The sequence below is a fragment of the Perna viridis genome, chromosome 7, assembly GCF_037379345.1.
Source record: "Perna viridis isolate PV_CMFRI_1.1 ecotype Kerala chromosome 7, ASM3737934v1, whole genome shotgun sequence".
Classification (NCBI taxonomy): Eukaryota; Metazoa; Mollusca; class Bivalvia; order Mytilida; family Mytilidae; genus Perna; species Perna viridis.
Window position 1 is genome coordinate 35,667,836 of NC_142451.1, and position 20,385 is coordinate 35,688,220.

The 20,385-nt window shown below is 31.4% G+C and overlaps 1 protein-coding gene across 1 annotated transcript; it reads right to left on the reverse strand.

The window, feature by feature from the left end:
* Positions 1–1,302: 1,302 nt before the first annotated feature.
* LOC148612467 (uncharacterized) lies at positions 1,303–17,214 on the reverse strand. The gene is made up of 13 exons (XM_088593939.1): positions 16,645–17,214; positions 13,342–13,590; positions 11,990–12,232; positions 10,364–10,630; positions 9,251–9,396; positions 7,129–7,237; positions 6,572–6,684; positions 6,027–6,255; positions 4,161–4,805; positions 3,653–3,797; positions 3,217–3,297; positions 2,088–2,153; positions 1,303–1,922 (listed from the first exon to the last, which is right to left on the reverse strand). Exons 1-13 carry the CDS (start codon positions 16,718–16,720, stop codon positions 1,856–1,858), a joined length of 2,436 nt encoding a protein of 811 aa, XP_088450065.1. The 5' UTR covers positions 16,721–17,214; the 3' UTR covers positions 1,303–1,855.
* Positions 17,215–20,385: the final 3,171 nt, after the last annotated feature.

Genomic DNA, 20,385 nt, shown 5'->3' on the forward strand with positions numbered 1-20,385 from the left:
GGCTCTGAGCATGTTATACATTTCTGATAGTCTAGCAGCAATCCAAAACTAATAACATTTCAGTAGACTTTTTCAATTTATGATATGCATGACAATATGACTTTTTTACTGTGCTAGACTTCGTACAATAAGGTTTCAGGGTTAACAGAGATGTGTTGCTAGTTGATAAAAATTATCAATACAAAAGTTTTATGGTCATCATCACGAACTCGTGGATAGTTAGGGAGTTTCCATTTGCACTATGAGAACCGAGATATTAATTTTGTCATATGAATATATAGTCTAATGTAAATCCAAAATCTGGAATCAATGAAAGGCTTCAAATTTGCGATGCTAATTTTTTTGTCGTTCCCTGAGCGGGATTAGAAACCCTTCTCTGCTCTGACATCTGTGGCAATACAACTCTTGACAACTCGCCATCTATACTTTTACATATATACAGTTTTTCGCTTTAATCTACTCCGGACGTGACATTTCATGAGCTACTCGGCGGGGATGCTTCTAGAAAGGCAGAGGACGCATACCCTACCGGTGTACTTGGTACATGCTTACAGTTTTTAGTGGAGTCATGATTGCTCATTTAGTTTATGAAGTAGTAGCAATATCGAAGGTGCGAGCCTGACAAGACAAAACTAAAGACTAACTTGAAAATGATACATTTGAAAGAATTATAAACGGGCAGCACGAACCACACAAAAGCTTTTAGAAATTTACAAATGCTACAGTCGTCAGTGATAGGGTTACAAATCAGCAGAAGATACTTTCAATTTTAATTATTGGATGTCTCCCGCGGTATAATAATAAAGAATTCAACACTTAGTTTTATAAGGCAGATTTTATCTAAAAGTCCAACGAACAATGTCTATATAATAACATTACTACTGTTTCTAGCGGTTTGGTCTGATTGGTCCATGATCCGACTTGTTACATATCCATATTTCCGTTGCTACGTCATCTTTTTATAGAATTTTTTTTACGATAAAATACGTAGGTACCACAAAAAGAGCTTTGTTTATATTATTTATTTCATTTCCACTTATAATACAAACTGTCGCAAGTCAATATTCCAATAAGTGTAAAGACCATATAACGTTTTATTTTAATTTCATATTTTAAACAACTTGAATCAGGTCATCGTATCACCTTTGTATAAAATAGTAAAATTCAGACCATACAACTCTAATACTTGTAATGACGTAACCAGGTAGTTGTATAATATCATCAGTAAGTATCGTGAAAACATTGTATATGTTTAAGTATTATTTTTGACTCATTACCATAATATTAAAAAAACAAACTAAAGTGTTTTAAGCATGTATTTATAAACATAGCAGTGTTTTATCGAATGTACCCAGTGTAATAAATTCCAATAAATCATACTGTGAAATGAATTCGGCAATTTCACTGTCGGGCTTTCTCCCTCCAAAACGTCAAAACTTTCATATCAATTTGCCAATCACAAAATTTAAAATTCATCTTGAACATATCGATACATTATGATGAACATCTTTAAAATAAATAGGATAATCAATTGTTTAGCATGAATAACCCAAATATGACCAAGAACGCTTGGGGATTTAACTCGTGCGCGGAACAAGTTCCGCAAACTCGTTAAATCTAAGCGTTCTTCGGCACTCGTGATTATATTTTGGTTAATCACTCTTTCCAATTAATTATCCTATTATTACGCAATTAGACCAGTCAACAAGTTAGAACTCTGCCTCGTGTTTACTTTTGAATGCTCAACCAACGTATTATCCTTCAGAAAAATAGGCCGCGGGATTTACTTTTTATTATCATTCTTTAGTCAAACATTATATTCCGTGAAATTTGAAAATGCCGCAAGTGTCGTTGATCACGTTGTACATCCTCTGTCGTAAATAGGATTAGTGAAAGTAACATCTGGCTGTGGGTCTATAGGACTGAAATATAAATACAAAATCCATACAGTTATTACATTCATTATATTAATTATTGCTCCCTTCTTCCATATTGACAACATATCTAATGCAATTTTCACTAAGCTAAGTTTCTATCTGTATATAAAACTACCAGTATATTTAAAATACGATACGAATTCGCCATACCTTGTCGCTGGAAGACTGCAAGTTAGTGTTTCTGTAGAACCCTTTTCGGATGTATCATTAAACAATCTGCAATACATAAGATTTTAAAATAAAAGCGTATCGACAGATACAAGCTTCCGTGGATCAAATTAAATATATTAGGAATTTCCTTTAGAACATAATTTTATGTAATATAAATCTAGTATATTGAAATATTGGTATTCTGATAGGAACACACCGTGTCTCTTCTTGCTGATATGTTTCTAGTCTCTTGTGATGCTGACTCTACATCCGGTTAAATAGAATGAGCTACATTCTGATCCATCTTTACCCTATGCATAATTGCCTCGGTATGTCTTCCGGTTCAAGTAGCCTTGATTATAATTGGTAATTTTCAGTAGTTTTCATTTCTCGACTTTGTATTCACCTTTTCGACATTTATGTTCAGCCCCCGTATTATTTGTCCCTTTTTCGAATTTTTGTCTAACGATTTAACCGTGGATGCACTTAATTTATTTTGCATATATTTTAAACAGTTTTTTTCCGTCGATATAAGTTTGAGTGTGCTTGTTTGTCAAAAATAAACATTCACAAGTTTATTCATCTTTAACGCAAAAAGAAAGCCAAATTAACCTGCATAATTGCAAGTCGCATAAAAAAACCCAAACTAAAAAAGAAAAAAAAAATAACTAGAGGTTCTAGAGAACCTGAATCGCTCACCTGGTTGGATAAACAACATCCTATTTTTGTAAAATCGACCATGTTTTTTTTTCTTGGAAAATAATTCTCAACGCTCATACCTAACGAACGATCATATCAATTTTCTTGAAATTCTGTCTAGAAGTTTCTGATGACAATATTTTTTTCAATAATAAGTTATAACATTAGAAATAGCAAAAAGATGTCAAAGAAGGGCAATAACTCCAACATGGTTTAGCTGATTTGCATGAAAATTTGATCATAGATAGATCTCATCATGTAAAACATTTATCGCCTGTCATATTTGGCTGAATCTGGAGATATATACAAAAAAAAACAAAACTTCTGTCTGACCAATATGTAATTTGGTCCTTTGGGCCAGGTGACCTTATGAACACAAAAAAATGCTTCATGATTCGAATACAAAACTGTTATCTTCAAAAAGTTTTACCCGTTAGTGCACTTTTCTTGGTTGTAAAGGTTTTCGCTCTCTTCTGCGTTGTTTAAACATCGACGTTTTGGTATTCTGTTCCTGTGGTATAATATATTATAAAACAGTTATAAACCTTGTAAATTGAATAAAACGCACAAATATTCCTACCGTTTCATGTTTTTTTCATTGGAAGATAAGAAAGTTTCGAATATATATTTGAATTGTCCCTGTAAAAATTTGAAATGAGAACATGGTTGAAAAATTATGTCTGTAACAACCTAAAAGGCGAGAGATGCATTTAAAAATATCACATTTGTTTGGAATAGAAAAATTTGTTTTCCAACTTTATATTTTCACTTTTAAGTTCATCATAATGCTATAAAGGACTTGTCAGTTATTGTTGCTTACTTTAAGTCGTTTTTCAATCGTAGGTACAGAATAACATACGAATTACCTATTATGTCGACACAAAATTATCAGTAAAATTATCACAACAACTATCACCATAATAAAGACAATAATCAGGATGACAACAGTATGCCATAATCTAACATTTGTCGATGTAAAATCTGTGTCCATCTCAGTAACTGCTATGTTATCTGAAAGAAACAACTTCATGTTCCATTGTTTCATAGTAAATGTAGTTCGTTAAACTGTTATTTAACAGAAAGAGTAGCTCATCAAGTTAACATAATACATAAATTGACCACAAACTCCCGATGAAAAAGCTAATGGAGGTTTATTCTATTTCTTTGCCTCACCTGATAGTTATGACTTTGTTTGAACCTCATACCAGAAACGATTGGATAGGACAAGTGACAGTGCGAATCTTATGGGTTCAAATAAATATACAGGTTCACTCTATTTTCAATTACAAATATAGCCTAGTCTTTTTTTTAAATTACTTTTCAAGTCTAGGTACAGAAATATAAATGTTTTTTTTTCCAGTTTTTATACAATACCTAGTGGTTCAGTTGTATTGGTAACTAATTGTTTGTTTGGTTGTTCGATTCGTGAACGTCGTAACTTTGGTTCTACAAACATAGCTATCAACGACATGTGTGACGAGTTTAAATGATAAACTTTAACTGATGTATCTGACACAGCCTTATTATACGCTGTTGAATTGCCGATGGATTCTGTCGATATACTTTTTGTATTGAACACCGCCTCGGTGCTGTTCTGTAATGTTGTGGTATTGGTAATATCGACTTTGGTTGACCGTTGTTCTGTCGTTGTTTTTGGACAGTAAAATTTGTATACTGCATGAAAACCTCTATTTTGTACTCTGTCGTCTGACAAAAATTTTACGTAGAGAACATTACTTGACGACGTAAATGATACAGACGAAGCTTTTCCACATAATGTTTCTATCCATGATGAATTTGTTACTTTCCCATCGTATATCTCAATCCTGTCAAAAGCTGATTCACAATTATCCTTCATGTGTTCCTCCAAGTCAATTGATAAAAAACTGAGATATATAGTGCATCTTAATGGTGATTTTATTAACCAATCACAAGCAGAATACGATGGGTAGCTATTAGGCCATCTAGGGGAGGCCAATTGACCATTATCATCTGAGAGAATACTGCCACAAGCCCAGTCTGTAATGAATTGAAATTACTTCTTAAAATCAGCGAATATAAGGAATATACGACAAAGGTCAAACTTTGAGATAAATGTTATAAAATTTAAAAAGCATCGAAGTGTAGATAATGCATGTGTCTATTTTTTTAATAAACGTTTAATCTCTCCTTGAAAATGTCTTGTAGTTCCCAAATGCAATAAAAGTTTATCATTATAATCACCAACCGAGTTTCAGTAAAGACTATGCTATTCAATCATCTGTCGTCTTCTGACCCTCCTCCTGTAAAACTTTTTTTTAATCTACCAGAAGATCGCACCGCTAAAATTGCTTTAAAAGAGTAATCAAGGGAACAAAGATTCTAGCGTAAATCAAAAGAATAAAATCCAGGGACAAAGACCAGATATGGAAAACAGACAAACACAACAAAGAAAATAAATAACTAAAATAATACAGACAGAGTAACAAAAGTAAATGAGCAATTCGGACTCCACTAAAAACTGGGAGCATGGACCAGTTACCCCGGTAAGGTAAGCGTCCTCTGCTTTTCTAGAAACACCCGCCAAGTTACTCATAGAAAGTCATGTCCGGGTAGACGAAAGTGGAAAGGAAAACCATGACTTGTTGATGAAATCAGTTTTCATGGTACAGATGAATACACCTTGACGATCCACAAGTTCACGATGACGACAATAAAACTTCTGTAGTGATGACTTCAATGTTGTGGCAACAAAACCCTGTTCAAGAAGCCTAATCGCAAGAAGTCTAGCGCGATATGAAAGGTCTGCGTAGTTACGGCACGCTCCGGCATAAAGTATGAGTTGTGATATGAAAACTCTATACGTTTGTCGTAAAGTTTGTCATCAGTTTTCCTTTACCATCGATCTCTAAGTGTAGGTCAATATATGAGACTGACTTCACCGTTATCTCAAGTTTTTTGGGTAGATGCGATGTATCAAATCCCCAAAGCTAGGATTGTTGAACGATAATACGTCATCATTTAGCAGAAACTGAAATCTAGTTAATCGATGTTCTTCACTTCGGATAAGATCAGCTATAAATGTCAGCCTCATAAGAGTGAAGAAATAGGTCAGCAAGTAGAGGAGCACAAATTTATTCCCACTGGAATGCCGAACTCTTGTTGAAAAAGCCTCGATTGCAAGATGAGTTCAAAATGAAACGATTATATAACTCAAAATTCTGATTTGTGTTTCACCAACACCATTTTATAACATCTTACCATCAGTATAAAACATTTTGAATCCCGGTGCATCATACTTTGTATTTGTTAAGAAGTTTACAGTAATGCTGTTAGTTTTACTGATAAAGGTATCAATACCATGCTGCATACATATACTGTTATTCTGACGGTTGAATTCCTCTATTATCAAAAGTCTGTCGTTACTGCTATCACATGGATGGGATGTGGAATGACCAAGGTTGAAGTGGATTATATTCAGTCGTATTATCTATGTGTATGAAGATAAAAACGTACGTCAGCAGTTTGACATATTATTTCTTTATATTACATGTATAAAAGTCAACTACACATTTGTTTACAATGATTTATGGTTCACATGAAATATAACACAATGCTTACAACAATGTATCATTAAAGTGTAATTATTCCCTTATATTTTGTATCAATGTTATTCTGTATTATAATTGCATATTAATGTTTAGGCTTCAGATACTTTAAATCATATTGAATATGACACTTGTGCCGTCTTTACGTATTGGTAGTTGATAAATTAAAAAAAACAACACTTATGTACTACAGCAAACCTTAAATTTTTGAACATGTATTTTCCAAGTACAATTCAAATTATGTGGATAATTCCGTGGCCAATTCGGACTAGCAAAGTCGCCGTTATGACTCGTCAATACACCTCCACAATCTGAAAGAAGATTATATAAGATTTTCTTTAAATGTTTTGTTAAAAAGAAAGTCATGTATTCACTAGTATCAATAGATGGTTAGAACGATTAGCTAATGCAATGATTTGTACTTTACAAAACAAAATTGTTTGAAGGAAATATGATGGAATATTTTAATATATTTAATCATATGAGTAACGGGGGGGACAAGAAACAATTTTGAAAGTTTTTTTTTTATCTAAGCTTAATTTTGTTTTATTCAAGCCTTAATATTTGATAAAGTATAACATTATATAACTATGATAATTAGCTTAAACAACCTGGATTTAAACCACAATGTTTTTCCCCAGAAAAACACATTTTTAAAAATATTGCTTTAGTTAAAATAATCAACTATAGTAAACATCCATTACATGATTCAAAACGTAAATATACTTGCGATTGGAACGCTGTGTGTCACTTACCAAGTGATGGTTTCATTTCAAAATGGTGTACTTGGGCATGTCCATAACTTCCAAGACCACCTACATCGCTTCCGGCAATCGAGCTAAGAAGGCATTTGCCATCCTGTATCTAGAAATTAAAACAATATATGATATTTTTATTCTTACTGACACATTATTAGTTATATATTTTGTAAATTGTATTAATTAAAGTCTGTAACATTATTGCACAAAGATTAGAAATACATATTATTTCCATAAAAAAATGTGTTGGTACCAGTTATATTTTCCGAACATTTTTATTATCAAAACACTTATTGATTTTAACAGTTTCTCTGATAATTTTATGGAAAACATTACTTTCAGCAACTTTCAACCTTTGTCTTAATAATTAACCATGTAAATAAAAAATTTATGAACTCCGAAAAAGGTCGTCAATTGTCAAACACAAACAGACGCACACACACACATACACAAAGAAATACACTAATCTGAAGCCTTCCTCAAAATCTAGCATAATTGTGAGTATGTAAGTTGTGTCTCTCACTCGACTAGGGACTTGATTCTGTTAGCATACAAAATCATATCTCAGTGAGTTGTTCGTTACATTTTTATAAAATTTTGATTTATAGATAAAATGTTCCTGGTTTTATTTGAGTATCACAATGCAATACACTGTGCTAACCTTCGTTCTAATTTTAGTTATTTTGGTAACAAGTCTGTCATGTCTATAATTGAAATGGTGAAGTATCCAAGATTTAAGATTTTTGTTTCGAAATCCATCTCAATTCTGATCATCAAGAGTAGCGAAGATTTCTGCCTACTTTTGCGGTATATATTGCGTTCACTTGTTTGTATTTACACTTTATCAGTGATCACTGCTCAATATGTTTACAGTTGTCTTCCTTAGTGTTGAAATGCTCTGAAGTGTCTTCTGTAATAGTCATATCTTAGTAATAGTTTGATATCCTGCAACATTTCAATAAAGTGGTTACATTTGTTTTGTATTCTTTCCTAAAGTTTGTAGACAATGTCCTTTTATTCACCATGCCCATATACATTTAATGCATACATTCAAATGTTTTTCTTTTTCAATAATCTTTTTTTCTTCAAATCACCTGTGAGAAATGCAAAATGAATCAATATCCCACTCCCTAATTTGAAGACATGCAATGCTTAACCACTAAATTGATTTGGATCAAAATTATAAAAAAAGAGGGACTATGTAATAAAAACTTTTACAACAAATTCCATTTAGTGGTGAACGAGGAGAATATGAGATGATAACCTATATTCATAAAAGCTGACGTTAATATTTTACTATTGAAATCCAAATCGGATCAAAACCTACAATTAAGTGTGCTCATATTTAATAAACATTCTGTTGAATTTTGTTAATTCCATTCAGAGATGAAGGGGAGGCGACGAATACTATATTTTCTAAATTTTGCTACGTTATACCCTAATGGGTGCACTATTGGAATATGTAAGAAAGATCATATAAAAATGACAATAAATTCCATTCAGTGTGTTGAAGTAGATTGGAATAAGAAAAATGTATTCCTTTATTCAAAAAAAGAAGGAACACACTCCCCCACCCCATTCCCAAACCAAAAAAAAACATTCAGATCAAAAATTAAGAAGTAAGACGGTAACGGAAAAAAACATTTATAGATTTTCGGTAAAATAATTAAAATTATTCAGACGGTACTTAAACTTCTTTCATTCAAAGAAAAATCATGCGTTCAGCAAATTTTAAAGTTATTCTATAAATTGACAGAATGATAAACGTTAATTATGTTATTTATTTGGTTTTTTCCATGTCTGGTCTTTGTCCCTGGATTACATTCTTTTGATTACCGCTATAACCTTGGTTCCCTTGATTACTCTTTAAATTAAATACCACATTTGAATTTCTGCGACTGATCCGTCACACCATTAGAGAGATAACCATAAACTATTAAACTATACCTATATCTAATAACACTAACTTTGTAATATGAAAAGAAACATAATGGAACTATCATACAAAACGTACCAATATTATGAACAAGCTAAGTTTTTCTAAATATATAAAAAAGAAAATATGATTCCAGTATTATCTTAATTTATAAAATTCAATGACCAATTTACCATTGCTAACCTGATAATCAAAAGACCTGCATATAAAGTCTCTCTCCATCAAGCACTTCCTGGCACAGTTACTGGGAGTTATTCGGCTGATGGTTTTCTTGTTATGTCCGGTAATCGCAGCATATGGCGTCGGATAAAATCGGTTCAAATATTCATCTAAATATTTCAGAAAGAAGATCTTTTAATATGGAATGTTTTCGTCTATAACTCCATTTTTTTAGTGACGTGTTACAAAAGATGCTTGCAAGTTTAGAGTATAAATCAGCTATGGCAGAAGCTGGCATCTGTTCTATTAGTCAAAGTATTTGATTCACAAATAAAATCATATACTGTACTACGATAACTTACATAATGCAGAAAGTTTAAATCAGTGCAAAAGTATAACATTGGTCATTACAAACATTCGATATTTTGGATAATAGTGTTCATATAATTCCAAACAATTATAAACATCGTAAAAAATAACAAATCTTCTAAAGGTCAATAAAAACTATAAACAGATAACAAAGACGACAAGAAGCATAGTTATTATACGTGTTTTGCACGATCTTTAAAGAGATCTAGGTATTCATACAAAGAATTATTTTAAAATTGGTTGTTTTGATGAAAATTAATTAATGAATGACAATAAAGCAATCAAACACGTTGTTGAGCAAAAACTAATAACAAACAAAAACAGTAGCGTAGCTAATGTAGAAACGACCACATCGTGCACAGTACAACCACATCGTGCACAGTACAACCACACCGTGTACATTAAAACCACATCATGTACAGTACAGCCACATCGTGTTCTGCACAACCATACCGTGTAAAATATTCGATTAAAGTAAAAAAATGATTGTTTTTAATAGTTTCCATTTTTTTTACAAAAATGTGACATGTAGTACCATTGTCGTGGTAATCGTCTAAATGTTTAATTAGTAGTCTTGTGAAAATTAAGTAGTATATTTCATCATAAATGTGTTTATTATGTCTATTATTTATCTTTTTTTCATATAAACTAATTCTTATTCTGGGAAAAGATGAGTCAACATTAATACTTAAATGTTTTGTCCGATATGTTGTTCTCTCTTTCAGTCTAGACGTATTTTACTTTATGGAGACAACAGTAGATCTTTACCTTTCAATTCATAATGCATTGTTCTTGTGTCCTCTGAGTATTCGTTCTGTAAGCCATGTACATTAGCAGAAATGTACTGGCTCATATGACAGGATTTATCAGTGAAAATATAATCAAAACTAGCACAAGAGAAACCTGTTTCAGCCAAACATAACTGAGCACAGTGTTCAAGGTTAACTCCGATCATTATTTTGTTGTAGATATGTATTCCTTCGAGGGGTCGTAAAGTTCCATATCCAAAATTTACAAAATTTTCGAATGGTCCGTCTGTAAATAGAAAATTTAAGTTAAGAATATAATATATCCTTGACTGATACATGTTTCGTAGGTCTTCACAAGTGAATATCTTGCAACTTTTTTCAAATATATGATCTGAAAATTATCGTGTACGCCAAAAAAGTTTAAGTATAAACTTCGGAAGAGTCTGCAATAGATTCATGCTTGCACCAGATATTTAAGTAAACGGCAAACGTAGAAAATCAATATAGAAGCACCAGTTTATATACACAATGCTTAATTGCAAATTGCAAAGTTTAATATGTATACGCATACGTTTCAAGGAGTAACCTTTTTTCTTCAGCAGACATATTTTTTTTTATTTACCGTTTTTTTATAAAAGTTTGAACCATAAACTCTTTCGCAACTTCAACTACACATTTAAAACGTCTTAAGTTTTTTTTTTTTACAAATGTAACATCCAGATTTTGTAGCTATACTGAGACCAAAACAAGAAGAATTCAATGTATAAACTCGAAAGAGGAACAACCCACAAAAACAGAATCAATATGAGTTAGGTACAGACTACAACCGAGCATCACTGACTCAGCACCAAATAGAAAAAGAAGTACTCTGTTACAAATTTATATGCCCGTTAGATGTCAGTCAGTCTGCTAAATTTTTAATTTTTCCTTACTTTGGGTGAACTCTTCGGCCTCAGAAGAGTGAGCAGTTCCTGAAATAGATTCACTGTGTTGCTCTTTGAATGTCATGTCCAGTGAAAAAGGAAGAAAAGACTAAATTTGACAAATAGAAGGTGTTAGTGATATCATGGTTACGAAGTAGATATATTATCTACGGACAACATTTCCTGTCCCAGTAGTTATTAAACCCTTTTTAGAAATCGGTGTTATGGTTGCAGTTTCTATGAAAGAGCATAGGTTTATCACTGAATCTGTTGTTTTAAATGATTTCTCCTGAGTATATGTGATTAAAAATAAAGGATTTTGTAGTAATAAAATATCATTCGTGTTATGTACTTTACCATTCACTTTTTAAAAACGAAGTCTGCCTCATAAATGCATAAAAAGGCCAGGTTTTGACTTTCATTTTTAAGGTCTCTTTGTTATTATATAACGAAGAACAGTTTTCTGATGGTGATTAAATCACCCGTTATAATGTTACCGACAGAACGAATGATGAATTATTACAGAAGCAGTAAAGAGAGTTTAACTTGAATCCATCAATTTCGAGATTCTGCAAATGCTTTAGTAATTGAATACTTTTAATGCTTTAGTGGACATATAGCTTTTAGAAGCTAGAGGCATAGACGTAGTCTTAAATATGGCAATTTTTTTATGATTACGTTCTTGTGCTGAAGCTTTACAAGAAAATACAAAACAAACATACCGAATATTCTTTGGTAATAATCTGTACCGTACTGAATAATTACGCCATCTACTTCTGAGGGCGTTTTACTGGTCAACCAACAGTTCTTCAATTGTACTTCGTAGTCAAAACCCTGACATTTGAAGGATGTTTCAAACACACAGCGTCTTGCACATGCCTCGACACTGACCCCTGGAATCTTCCTGTTGTGGGATATAGTCACAATATGGTTTGGTAGACGATGAAAACGTCTAGTGTATGAAGCTGTAAAAGATGCTTTATACTTTTAGAACCAAACAGTTCATTTTGATGTTTAAGACAGTATTCAATTTATTTCATGTGTTTGATAATAAAAAGTGTAGTGTTTATTTTTGAACAAAAAATAATTGCTAAAATTAGCATACAGGTAACTTAAATACTTATCATACATGAATATCCTTTATAAAGTGAAATATTCATATAAGTGAAAATGAGGTAAAATCGTTTTCGAACTGGTATGATAGTAACCGTGAACGCAAAATACAGGGGACCGAATGGGACTTGGTCTTTTTGTAATCAAAATCAATTTTGTGTACACAAACTTGAATTCTGTCTTAACAAAATCATTTTTGATGTTCAAAATTATGTTAAACAGATTTTTTATGATAACTTCACTTGTGTAATGACAAAATTCAATTTTGTCATATAGATATGCAAATATTAACTTATTTGCATAGAAAATTGACTTTTGTTACCTGATATGATATTAAAGAACAAAAGTCAGTTTTGTGAGACAAAATTGAAATTGTATGCAAATTTTTTTAAATTAGTTAGTTTCCTGTGTTTTTGTAATTGAAATTTAATTTTGTAGAAACAGAAGTGAAAATTTAACACAAAAGTCAATTTTGTGTCACAATAGTAAATTTAGTTTACAGAATCATTTGGATATGGAAATTAATTCTCTCATCACGATTTTGTAAGAAGGCCTCTCATTGAATATAGTAACTGCGGGTATCGTAGATTCCGATTACTTCGAGCAAGGGCTTATCATATGGTCGATGGGCTATTCTGCAAAAGTAACTAATGCCTTGTAAAGTATATATGTCAGATATAGGACATTTTTGTACAATATTGATTATTCTAATATGACGCCCTTCTTTGGTTTAATCTGGATAATTCATTTGCATATCCAAAGGATTCTGTAAATTAATTTGCATACAAAATTGACTTTTGTGACACAAAAGTGATTTTGTTATGACTGAATTCGGTGCCCGTAATAGAAGCTAACATTTGAATAACCACACTAAATGCTTCACCAAGAACAATGATCATATAATATGGGTTACACAGTTAACACACACTATCAGCCTTATTTCATTTCAGTTTGTACTTACACCTGTAGTGATCAATATATGTAGATGAGATCAGATGTATGAAAGGGTCATCATGTGACTGATTGAAAAGCCGACATCCTCCTTTTTTGTTATCAATATCAAATGATTTACACTCAAACTGCGCCTCCCGAGTACACCTCTTAGCACATTCGTCAACTGACAAATTGTACATTGCAATGATTGGTAGACTAGACATACGCATGTTTGGCAACCGTAAATAAAGTGAACGGAAGTTCTGAATATCACAACCTGTCAAAAATAAGTATATTAATTGGATTAAGCGAATTCACAATTACTTTACTGAAAAACTTACTTACTAGTAGTACAAATGGAGAATTCATATATTTGTTTTGGAAATATTTGCATCTGTTTTGACTCAATTTGAAATAAAAGTAATATTTATAAGGATTGGAGAGTTGTTGAGAGTAATGTCAAACATACAATAATCTGTATCTAAGAATAACCAACTTCTGTGCTCACTATTACTGATACAATTGCTATAATTTCATTCTTATATGTATTGTACTATTATATTTTTTGTATTTTTTTGTTTTTGTGTTTGTCTTGTTTCTGTTTTCTGTTTCTTTGTTTGTTGTTGTCGTAACTTTTTTGTATTATTTTTCTTTTGTTTATTTTTGCTAGTTTTTTAATCGATAATATTGTTAGCGACTTCTTACATTGGTAATTTCAATACTTTATATTTGAATATGATTTGCATAATTATATATTTATACTCCATGTAATGCTACAGATCTGTGCCGTGTTTACCGCCATGGCGTCATAGTTCTAGTGATACCAGATAAAAATGAACCTCTTAAATATTATACACGTGTGTTCTACGTGTGTTTTTTTGGGGAAGCTTACATGAAATGATGGGTTAGCATTGAACATTACCCAGTTTCCGATTCAGGCATAGGGGCTCGTTATAAGACTATATAGGTCATATACATTAGCAGGGCTCCGATATCTATGAATATTCATAGCCAGTTGTTCAATCTTGTTCCTAATCTGGTTCCTTGGTCAATATCATAAGCGAGCCATAGATGGCTACAACGTCCATCATATAAAAAATATTATACACATGTTTGTGTTTTTTACATTAAAAGATTAAATGATCGGTTAGCATTGAATTTATGTAATGTTACCCAGTTTCCGATTAAAACACTGGGTCTCGCTACAATTGACTACATATAAGTCATATTTTATCAGGTCCCCGATATCTAGATATGGCTATTGCTAGTTGTTTAATCTGGTTCCGGGTAATTGAAAACATTCTGATCATCACGGTTACGAAAGAGTACGCAATCATATAAAGGGAACCAAAATTTTAGCGGAAGTCACCCGATTTTAGAGCATATCGCATTCGTGCCATTTCGGATGTTGAAAGTAAGCCAAAATCTGTGACAGAGAATATTTGACGATAAGCGACTTCAGTCTTTCATTTTATTTTTGGTGTGTTAATTTTAATCTTAGTTTTGATGCATTTGTTGTTAATTCTAATTGTGTTTATATATTTTATTATTTTATATCGGCAAAATGCATTGAGATTGTTGTAATACTTTCTCCTCAGAATTACTTACATGTTCTGTATATGCAATAAAATTAATGTTGAGACGAAGCGTTATGTCGACACGAACTAACTATCAAGCTAATTAGCACTGACCGACAGACATACTTCAACACAAAGCAACCATCCTTAATGGAAAAAATAATTGGGATTTGACTACAATTCTATTACTGTAATCTCATAAAGTAAATGCAATAAACAAATGATTGGTCCCGACAGACTGTGTATTGTGTTGGAGTTCCTTTATTACTCAATGTGGACTGACTGTAGATAATTCGGCTATGGTCAAATTGTTTTATTTCATTATCGGTGAATGGTCGTTAATTTCTTTGATATAGATAAGGGGATGTTATTACTTTTTCCTTTGAATGTGTTTAATGAAAATATAGATAAATGAATTCTCCATTTTATATTTATAAAACGTGCCTATTAAACTTCATTTATGTGTAATTTAAAAAAAAAAACAGATTTGAGACAGACGAACAATAATTCTTTTTTAAGGCAATCTTTAAAACAGATAAAATGATATTTTATGTCGGTATGAAAAGAGCATCTAAAAAAACCAAAAAAAAAAAACCCAGAGTGAAACAGAAAAAAACCACTTTCTTCCACCGTTTGTCTTTCGCATTATGTAAGCCAATCCGGTAATCTTTTCAAACAAGCATGCAGAAATCTCGTTATTCATTGAAACAAGAGTTTTTTTATTACAAAATTGAGTCTTAAGGTAGGGTAGGCTTAAGGCCAACATTTTTGAAAAAACTTAAAATATTTCATTTTCAAAACAACTGTTATCGATTATTATTGTCAAAAGTACAATGCTGTCGATGAAATATTTTCAATTGAGCAATGTAAATATATTGTATTGAATAGGTGATAATTCAACTATTTTCAAACTTTCTCGATGCATGGATTCTTTGTAGGTTAAGTTATGGTTTGATAAACAAGAAATATTTCAGTAACAAAAGCATCGTCATAGTTTCGTTATGAATTAAACTAGACTTATTAATCAGATATATATATTTGAATAAAACATCTTAGAAACGTCCAAAGAGGGTAAATATTAGAATCTTGTTATTGATTTGTATTCCGTTCGCAATATTTGTATAAAGTTGGTGTATCGTGTTAAGCTGAGAATCTTTTGTTTATATAATACGCATCAGTTGCCAAAACAAACAAAATAAAATCTAAATCTAAAATATGTAAATTAACACTTTCCCCTAGGGAATAAAAATATCCATAAAGTGCTTTAATATGTCAGTGCTTTGAAGACAACAAATAACCTTTTTTGGCTTAATACAGATTTGATAAAATTAACAGTAAAATTTTGAGCTTCTTATATGGGTTTCAACTGGACTTGTATATTTTTCCCTGTACGCAAACACCTTGTCTAGATAAGAGAGTCTCCTCAATTGCCAAACTTAAGCATGTTATAAAATGCACATTACTTTGAGAAGAAGCCCGATTGGCTTAAATTGAAAGGCAATATCATTAAAGGCGGTAGACCTAGGGTAAGTTACACAACCCTTAAGAATCATTGGAACGTTTGTATTCGGCATTTTACATCAATCTTATGTAAGCATCTAATTAACTTGGATTCATTTTATCCTGCTTCAATTGAAAGCTTGAGAGGCTTTGGTGAAATTTAAAATGATACAAACATATCACTGATTTCATGTGTTATGTCCCTTACCCTGGGTCTACCTTCTTAAGTTTTCAAAAGAAAACGATAAAATTACCTGTGAAGTAAATAATTTCCAAAAGAACTAATTGAGAAAACAAGTTTGCCTTTATCCGATTCCATACTAAGTACATTGTATAAAGACTAAGTTTCCCTTCTGGTTATATAACCACTGCTGATGCCACTGGTCTTTTTCGAGAAGGATGTAACAAATTTTCAAACCCACGTTACAAATGGCAGTATCCAATCCAAACGCCACTGAATAAAATCCTGTTTCTATTTGACAATGCTAATTTTTAAAGGTTTTTTTCTTCGATTCCACAACAAGATTTAAGTACAAAAATGCCTATAACATTCGAAATCTAAAGAAGTTTTCCCAACTCGTGTATTCATATTAACGATATTCAGCTCGATAATGTGACAGCAACTAATAAATGTCTAGGCTGTGATAAACATTAAATAATAGACCAATTCCGGAGAGCTGTGTTCCAATCAGTCCTATTGGGATAGTATGTTGATAATTATTGCTCTCTTAAGGTAAATGATATCGATCCCTTCACAATTCTATAACATAAAACTTTCTACAACACTAAAGATGCAGATAATAAACAAATCATATTGTTACAACAATAACAGTTGAACTAAAATAATATCAAACAAGTATTGCAGGAATGTAAATTAACCATTGGACCACGTGATGATGATGTAACGTTTAGTATGCATCTTGGAACCAGTGAAAATGATTTTTTGGGGGGCAAAAAAATATGAAAATATGTTGGGCTTTAATATAATTTCGAAAGACATTATACAACCTTTCTACTTTAATATCATTTTACTAGCTGACCAGTAAATGAAAAATGTAAAAAAAATTATAACAGGTAATTTATGGATTATGTGTGTATACCAACAAATAATATAAACAGTGCAAATGGAAGGGTGCGAATTGTGATACAGTATTTTGTTCTTACAAAATATTATAATCATCCCTTTCAGTTGATAGTCTTTACTTAACAACTAAGACTGACTTATTAAGGAAAGAATAACAAGTACCAACGAACAAACAAGCAAGTCAAAGTAATCTTTTGTTTGTAATTTGTTACATTCTAATTTGTGTAAATGGAAACATTCCCTTTTTATTATTTTCGAATATTTTAGTAAGGCTTATAAGAAGTAAACAGCAAAACAAAACATATTATAATCTGACTGGTCGATATTTACTGGTACATATCAAAGCAAGAGAAAATCTCGTTAGAATTCAATGACAAAACTGAATCAAAAGACCCTCAGGGGAACCAATTAGTGGTAAATTTTGGTTTAACGACATATCTATCGAAGATAATATTTGTTTTTAGAACTTATCAACACAAATTATCTAGCAAATGTGGAGATTTTATTAATTAGAGTAAACACAACTGCTCTGTGTCGATATTTTGCACCGAAATCATTTTTAATCGCTCTATGCATTAAATTTAGAAATAAGGACATATGGTTTACACAACACTTGTGTTTATGGTGTTCGGTCATGGTCAGTCTATGGACCATCAATTGATTAATAAAAATATTATCATCATAAATGAATGGTCAAAATGCATTATTTGAATTTTTTTTTTGTTCTTTTGTCTTTGTCTTTGTTTTTTTTTTCTTTTTTGTTTTTTTTTTTTTTTTTGTTTTGTTTTTTTTTTTTTGCTTAATGAACCAGTTTCATTTGTTTTTTTTTAATTGTATGCAAAAAATGCTACTATGAGATTTTTTCCATCAAACAATTGAAGGGATTTCTAAGTATTTTCTCTCCTGGTTTATTTAGAGAATTTAAGATGGTAGGCTTACACCTTCGTTTATATCAAGGTAATTGTCATGGTTTAAATCTTAACGATCTTGTCAATTATGACAATATTTTGTTCCAATTTCATTTGAACTTTATATATTAATTGTTAAAATTATATTGTGCTATATGTCTTTTCAGATTTATCTACAATATAATGTGATATAGTCATTTTTAGAACAAAATAACAATTCTTTTTTAGAATACAAGCTTCTTAAACTCCATGGTTGTCTTTGATGCAAAAAATGTGTTGTATAATTTGCTTTGTTTATATCTTTATTTATAGACAGCACGTGATAGAAGTATGAAGAAGTTTATCGTGAAACATTTGCCAAATTGTATATATCTTTATTAATGCATTTACAATTCGAAAAAGGTCAACAACGGTGGTGTACTACAAATCAACGATGTATAACCACAAGTTCTAAACGTATAATAAAGGCGCATTCACTTCAAAGAACTTGATGACTCCGATCATCATTTAACTTTCCCAGCCATTTTCCACTTAGTTATCTGGTATTTAATTGATAATTTTATGTCGAGTTTAACACATCGCTTAAATTGAAAAGCTGATTGAATTCCATAAACACTCATACATAACTTACGTACGTTACTTTTCTCATGAGAATATATTTCTACCACAAAATCATGTTAATATCAGGCTTTTTTCTATGCTTGAAGCTCTACTTATATTTAAACTAAAACAGAAATTAATGTATTCTAACATTTCAGTAGTCGGTCCTTCTGGCATGTTATATGCTCCAGTAGAGAAATATTAAGAAAGAATATTATTTGATATAGCATGGGTTCTAATTCTGCAAGATAATTGAAAATTAGTTTCCAGCACGTACACTTTATCCAACATCCGCGATTACATGACGTCACAATAAAACATAGAAAGTCGAAGAAAGATCTGATTGGACTTATTTTGGGTATAAAGTTTTGTTTTACTTGACTTGATTATGGATCATATAGTGTTCGGGAATTTTGTTGTAACTCTTATTTCGGGATCGTTTCTTGTTTGAAAGAGTAATCAAGGAACCAAGATTCTAGCGGAAATCAGAAGAATGTAATCCAGGGACAAAAACAAGACATGAAAAACAGACAATCAGAAAATCACAACAAAGAACAAAAAGTAACTAAAATAATACATACAAAGTAAGAAAAGTAAATGAGCAACTCAGACTCCACTAAAAACTGGGAGCATGGACCAGGTGAAGAAATAGTCAAACAAATCATAACACTTTGAAAAAGTAAGAAGTTAAAATTTTCTTTCTCTTTCCAAATGTTAATATTATAAGCGACATCCCATGTATAGTGTGTATTTATTAGTTGAGACGTAATACACTACATGTTGTTTGCAAGTTAAGCTAACATATTGCGAATCAACAAACTACTAATAAATAACTAAGTTATTTTAACTAAAATTAAGCAATAGCTTATGTGCTGCCAATGTAAAACAATTTGATTTTATACAATGTATTTCAACATTTCATCTTTGTAAAGTTGATAAGGAATGTTTTGTATAGGAAACACCATAACCAATCCACCCTTTGAACCTTTTCACATAAATACGAAATTACAGTTGTAAAAAATATATGCATAAGTGATTTTAAGGCAACACAGACATGTAATTACATTTGCGGACCATCTGTCTGAAAATAAAAGAATGGTTTTGTTTGAACTAAGATTTAATTCAGAAAATAATGCTTTTATGACGTTAATGAAATACCAATTAAGCAAAATATAGCTCGTTGCCTCACTGTAGGGATATTTTACCCAATGCATTATATACTAAAATGATACGATGGTTGCTTCACGCTCTAAAACCTTTAACTCACCATTTCCAGTTGAAGTGCTTGTTCCAATTCCGGTTGTTTCATCTTCACAGTTTTTTGCCTTCAAAATACCAATCGCTTTCCTTTTTGACTATCCCTTTGGCAATTTTGATATTACTTTTGATGTAATGTCTACATT

What these genes read in the sequence shown, in the direction of transcription:
- LOC148612467 (XM_088593939.1), bottom strand. Translation starts at nt 16,720, where the DNA reads ATGTACTTAGTATGGAATCGGATAAAGGCAAACTTGTTTTCTCAATTA. An exon ending in TTATTACCAAAGAATATTCG is followed by an intron (nt 10,631 to 11,989) that starts GTATGTTTGTTT and finishes TTCTATTTACAG; the next exon opens with ACGGACCATTCGAAAATTTT. An exon ending in TACATGTTCAAAAATTTAAG is followed by an intron (nt 6,256 to 6,571) that starts GTTTGCTGTAGT and finishes TCATACACATAG; the next exon opens with ATAATACGACTGAATATAAT.